Raw genomic sequence first — 6,386 nt, forward strand, 5'->3', positions numbered from 1 at the left:
GCAGCTCCTAAATCAGTCCTTCTTTATGCCACTCCAGTCCCCAGCTCCCTCCAAACACCAGGAAACCAGAAAGTCACATTAAATCATTTTTATCCCTTGTTCTTCCTCCTCGTCCTGAGCCGCGCTGACCTCAAGCTCAACCCTGCTGAGCCGCGAGGAGCCAAATTGGAGCCGCGGAGCTGCTCCCCCAAAGCGTTTCAGCACCCGGAGCCAGCACGGAAACAGGTGGGACACATCCAGCACGGCGCGGGGGTGGCGTGGACCCACGCCCACGCGGCACGGCCGGCTCCGGAAAGGCCGTGTGGGAGATGCAGTGCTTGGAGTGATTGACAAGCAGGTGATGGCACAGGCATTTGGAAGTTTTATGACGATCTATCGAAGTCACGGTAGTTAGAGACGTGCCGCCTATCAAAGGTACCCAGCGCGCCGCTGGGGCCAGGACAGCGTTCGTGCCGCCGTATATCCTCCAGTGCTTCTGGTTTTAGGAGGCCCCAGGGTCCTTCCAGCACTGCTCTTGGATGAATATTCTGGAGCTTAACAGCCCTGGCTACCAGGACGCTTTTTTTTGAGGGATTCATCGCTCCTTTGCTCCCCTTGGCGCAAGCCGGCCCGGGGAACCTGGCTCCCCAGGCTCCTCACCCTCCGTTGGTGTTAAGGATGTGTCTTGCCCTCCCGTGCCCCAAAATGCCACCGCCCCAGGGGAGCAAGGGCCATCAACGCCGAGCAAGTTGCTCAGTAGCGAGTAAAAAGCGACTCAGCCCCCAGGTAGCTCCCGCGGCACCTGTCCGAGACGGGATTTCCAACCGGATCCAGGTTCCCGACAAACCCAGGAGGCAGCAGGCAGAGCTGCAGGAGGGCAGCTCAGCTGCGGGCAGCAGCCACCACGCAGATTGTCACCCACCTTCCTCCCCTCCCCAGCGCCGCGAGAGAAATCTCCCCATCCAGGTCCCAGCGCCGCCATGGCAGTCGAAAGCTGGACCAGTTTGCCATGCAGATGGGAGTGCTAGCAGGGCGCTGGGCGAGAGCATCCTGCGTCTCGCGGCGTGCTCTTCCCCCCGTAGTTCGCTCATCTTTAGCATCGCCGCAAGACCTGGCTTCCAAAGCCGCTCAGGAAAAGGGGGAGTACGAGAAGGGTACAGGGAGGAAGGCAAAGTGAGGTAAAGAAGAGGAAACATCGCCTGGGGGCTGAGAAAATACCCACTTTAATCCTGGTCCTGGCCCTGGCAAGTTACTTCTCGGTGCTGCAACTTCTGCTGAAAGATGGGAAGGGAGAACCGCTGCCTTCAGCGGGACAAAACCCACCCCAGCACGTTTGTCCCTCTGTAACAGCAGCCCGGTGGCTTCTGGTTCCTTTTTAAGCCCAATGCCACCTGCCATCCCTTTGCTTCTGGAATAACACAGAAATCCAACCGGCTGGCTTGGGGGAACAGGATCTGCCTTTCCTTGCTCCGTTGACGATTTCGGGAGCTGAAGCGGAGCGGTGCCCCGGCACAGCCACGATTCGCCGCCTCCCGCCCCTGCCACGCAGAGGGTCGGGCAGAACCTTACTGCCCAGACTGACAGACGCGTGGCCTCACGGCCAAAATCACGGCTGAATTTAAAATCAACTTCCTACCCGGCCTGCGCCCCGCGCAAAGGAGATGCCGGACCCTCCGGGGAGGGGGGAAGCGCCCCGCATCTGTTCGGGGCAGGTAGCAGGGGCCACACACAGACCCCCCAGACGAAAAGACCCTGGAAAGATTACAATTCTCTCTATTTTTAACGATTTTAAGGGTGGGGAGGGAAAGAAGACGGCACAGTCGCCCGGCCGTGCGACGGGGGAGGAAGCATCGCTGCAGCAGCCGGTGTTAGAGAAACAAAAATTACCCCCCCCCAAGAAATCCGGGTGCAGAGGGTCTCCCCTGGCCTGGGCCGTCACCCTCGCCGGGTCCTGCAGCGCCGGGGTGGCGGGGGGGCGGGGGGGGGAGCTGGCAGGAGAAGCAGCCTTTTGCCTTTTCCTGGGGTCGGACTGGGGGGAAGAGAGGGGGGAAGAGCTGAGCCCGGGGCGGGGGGCAAAGCCGCGGTCCCGCCTGTGCCCCCGCTGCCAGACAAAGCCGTTTGTAAGTGGGGGTGCCCCCCCCCCCAGCCGGCCTCCCACCCCAGTTCGCCCCCTTCACCCCGGTTCCCACCGCCAGCCCGGGATGCTCCTCCCTGGGACGCACGATGTCCCCCCGCCCACCCCGAGCCCCCCGGGACCTCCCCCCCCCCGCCCCCCGGGCTGGTGCGAGGGGCGCGGGCAGCGAAGGGTTAAGCGGGAGCCCTGGCGGGGGAGGGCGCGGGGGGGGCCGGAGCGGAGTTTCCCCGCGGCCCCGGCGGGGAGCGGAGCGGGCAGGGAGCGGCACCGGCGGGGCGGGAGCAGCCGGAGCCACCATGGGCCGGGGGGGGGCCGGAGCCGGCCTATAAAGGGGGGACAGCCCCTTCCCCGAGCTGGCGTCCTCGCTTGAGAAGAAGGGAAGGGAAGAGGGGGGAAAAAAACCCCCCAAACGCACCCGACCCCTCTCCAAATCCGAGGCACGGCGAAGGCGGGCGGTACCGGCTGGAAAATGCATCTTCCTCGGAGCTGCATCGTCCTCCTCATCCAGGGCAGCATCTCTCTGCTGGTGAGCGCTGGGGATGGGGGGGGCTGGAGGGGTCGTGCTGCCGAAGGGACGGGGGGGCTTGACAGCCGGGAACGTTTCCCGACGCGATTTATCCCCCCCAACTCCATCCCCATCCCCTGAGAAAAACAAGCATCCCAAAACTTCTGTTATTTTGCAGGGTGGCAGAGGGCAGGGTGGGCAGGGCTGACGATAAACGTGTCTCCCGATCACCCTAAAAATCTGCAGCCCCCCCAGCAGAGCAGTCCCGGTGGGGCTGCTGGGGCCAGCTTGCCCGTACCCCCCAGCCGGGGCTCAGCTCCGCACAAGCCGACCTCGCCCCCCGCTTCCCCGTCGCCTTCTCTGCCCGGTGAGCCCCTCGCACCCCTGGGACCCGCGGGTGATGGGGCTGCGGCACCCCAGCCCGCTGGGTGCCCCCAGCCAGGCGGCCCCCCAGCCCCCACCTGTGCTTTTTTTTTGGGGCCCAGGGCTGGTGGCTGGCAGAGCCCAGTGCCGGCAGAGGACCCGCGCGCAGCTGTCGGGGGCGAAGGGTGTCACTCCGGGGTGACAACTCACCCCTGCGCTTCGCCGTCCCTCGTGCTGCCCCGCTGCTCCCCGCTCCGGCTCTCTGCCGGCCCACGGCACGGTTTGGGGGTCAGAAGAGGGGTCCTCGGGCCGTGGTGCCAGCAGCGAGCGCGGTGCGAAGGCCACGCGGCGGGCACCCTCGTCACGGGTGTGCATCCTGCCCCGGAGCACCCTCTCCCCAGCATCCGCGAGTGCTCTGCCCCAAGAGAGGTGCCGCTGCCGGGCTGTACCATCGGGGAACAAAACGCACGTCCCGGCTGCCTTCACCCATCTCCTGAGCAACCGTCAGAGGAGAGTGAGAGCAGGGGCAAGTGCTGTCAGAAGGGAAACGTGGGCTACGGAGAGAGGCAGAGAGGAAAGGCAGGAGAAAAGGGAAATAAGGAAAGCAAGGACAGGAAAGAGGATGAGGGGTCATGTCTGGAGAAGTGGGGTGGCTCTGGAGAGCGAGACTGGGCAAGTGGGGGGGCAGGCACCATCACCCACCTCTCACTCTCCACCATCGCTATGTTCAGGTGATCTGTGGCCAAGGAGAGCCAGGGGATGGTGCAGAGCAACGTGAACCCAAGACCCAGGAGAGAGCTCAAGCTCAGAAGACGAGAGGGCTCCTCTCTCCGAAGTCCCTGTTAACTCCAACCTTGCTGCAGAACACCACCCTCCTGGAGCTGGCGAGCAGCTCGCAGGAGTTATGGGATATCCTGGACAACCTGTCCCAGCGGGACCATGCTCCACACCCCAGAGGACAAAGGGACTTGGGGCCAGCCTCAGGCAAGCTTAAAAAAATTTTTGGCTGGGGAGATTTCTATTCCAATATCAAGACAGTGAAGTTGAACCTCTTGATCACGGGAAAGGTGGTCGATCACGGCAACGGCACAGTCAACGTCTTCTTCCGACACAACTCTACCGGGCAAGGGAACATCTCCGTCAGCCTCGTCCCCCCCACCAAGGCAGTGGAGTTTGACCTGGAGCAACAGATCTTCATTGAGGCCAAAGAATCCAAAATCTTCAACTGCCGCGTGGAGTACGAGAAAGTGGATCGTTCCAAGAAGACCACGCTCTGCACTTACGACCCATCTAAGACCTGCTACCACGAGCACACCCAAAGCCACGTCTCCTGGGTCTGCTCGAAGCCCTTTAAGATCATCTGCATCTACATCACCTTCTACAGCACAGACTACAGGCTGGTGCAGAAAGTGTGTCCCGACTACAACTACCACAGCGATGCACCCTACTACCCCTCGGGATGACTCTCTGCCCATCGCAGGACGCCTCGGTGACGAGCGGGTGCTGGGGGGGCGGGGGGAGGGATGGGGACGGTTTTGTAAGCGAGGGCGGGAGTGTGGTGGTCCCTAGAACCCAGAAGTGAGGAAGGAAGAGGAGGATTTTCCATTTTCCGCAAAAGCTCCAGTGTCAAGAGAAGGAATTTTAGGCTGTGGGGTACCGGTATCGCTAAACCTGGCCTGGATCCGCGGTCTTTAGAGACTGGTACGCGAGGGCAGGGTCTGAATGTAGGATACGGAAAATAGGACGTAAACCACAATCAGGACTTGTGTTACGCAGTGCAACAATGGATTTGCTTGGATCTAGGCCAGATGGTCCTCAAAGGTTGGCGAGCAGGCAAAGAGGGCTCCAAACGCGGGCTGGCCTGGGGCCAGGGGAAGAGCTCAGGGGGGAGAAAGGCTCCTGCTGCCCCCCGGGGCTGTACGGCACCCATAGGCAGCCGCATCATCTTCCCCGCGTCCGAGTTCTGCAAGCGGCGGGAGCCGGAGCCGAGTTTCCCCGCGTCGGGACGCAAAGGGCTGGCGGGATGGAAGCGAGGAGCCGGGACGGGCGAGAGGGCAGGGAGGGACCTTCCCGGGCGCCACCCCAGCACGGCCCGCACCAGGCTGCACGGCGCAGCGGGATTTCGGGGACTTGAAACCGTGGCTCCGCAGGTAGAGAAATCCTGGTGGATCTGTCACATCTGCTGACACAATGTATGATTCATGTGTTTCCCCTGGCACGCGGTGATTCATGCCTTTCCCCTTCATCTCACCCGTGCTCCGGCTCGCCGCCGGCTCCCCAGCGCCCGCTCCCACCCGCGCCCGCTCCCACCCAGCTCCAAGCGCTGCCGTTCCTTGGTGTGCGCAAAGTGGAGCCCTGGCTGTAGCGTTTAATTTACCTTGAAGGAAAAAAAAAAAAAAACAACAAACCAACCCAACCACGCTGTCCTTGAGAAAGAATAAAGTTTTCCCAGTGGCACCAAGGCAGGTCAAGTGTTTTTACTGAGAGCGATCTCAGTCTTCTCGGGGGAGAAGGAAAACAAACTGGCGGGGCCGTGACTGAGGCACAGGGCACAGCCTTGCCCCTGCCCAAATTCAGCTCGGCTCGGACGCGTCTGAACCCGCTGATTTTGGTAACCGGGTGTCGGGTCCGGCTTTGGAGCCTGCCAGGACTCGGATTGTCACCCGGATGCTGGGGCTCATCCTGCACCACCGACGGGTGCTCCCAACCCCCTCCCCTCCCCATGCATCCCAGCTCCAGGCTCCCACTGCTGTGGGCATGTTCCCCTCTACAGAGAAGACCAAAAAAAGCAGCTTTCCCCCCGCCAGCCCTTCCTTTCGCCCCAAACCTCCCCATATCCAGGGCACCCGGGCAGCTCCAAAAATCCCCTTACTCCAACAAGACCCCCGCAGAGTTACGAGGCGGGTATTCCCGCCGGAGCAGGTTTCATGCTTCACCCTTCCCAAGTCAAATTCCTTCTCTACGGCTGGGAGAGAGGTTTGCTGGCTGCCGGCGAAGTTTCATTGCGTGCGCTTTTTACATCAGGAGAGAGGCCGCTTCCAAAAGATATCGAGCAAAGAAAGCCTTTTAGCGCGATAATCAATGAGAAGACTTTTACTCCGAGAAGAGAAAGTTTAAAACGCTCTGAGAGTTCTGCTTCAGAAAAGAACAGGAGGAACATTTGGTACTGGGGCGGGGGGGGGGGGGAACCCCCACCACGAGCTGCCTCACAGCAGTACGGGCCCCGAGGGTTGGCGCTTGCTCTAAGGAAGAAACACAAAAAGACAGGTTCAACCCCTCCCTGCCAGCACAGCCCAACCAAACAAAACCACCGCGCACAGAAGTTGCTCATTTGGAGGAATCTCAGACAATTGCCATTTGAAGAAGCAGCGCAGGCAGCGGGAGCAGAGAGCCGGGCTACAAAGG

At 61.6% G+C, this 6,386-nt stretch overlaps 1 protein-coding gene across 1 annotated transcript; it reads left to right on the forward strand.

The window, feature by feature from the left end:
* Nucleotides 1–2,514: 2,514 nt before the first annotated feature.
* NXPH3 (neurexophilin 3) lies at nt 2,515–4,444 on the forward strand. Its single transcript, XM_086766750.1, has 2 exons — nt 2,515–2,639; nt 3,713–4,444. The coding sequence occupies exons 1-2, from the start codon at nt 2,583–2,585 to the stop codon at nt 4,442–4,444; spliced, it is 789 nt and encodes a 262-aa protein (XP_086622876.1). The 5' UTR covers nt 2,515–2,582.
* Nucleotides 4,445–6,386: the final 1,942 nt, after the last annotated feature.

This window comes from Chlamydotis macqueenii, chromosome 25, assembly GCF_036417535.1.
Source record: "Chlamydotis macqueenii isolate bChlMac1 chromosome 25, bChlMac1.mat, whole genome shotgun sequence".
In the NCBI taxonomy this organism is placed as follows: domain Eukaryota; kingdom Metazoa; phylum Chordata; class Aves; order Otidiformes; family Otididae; genus Chlamydotis; species Chlamydotis macqueenii.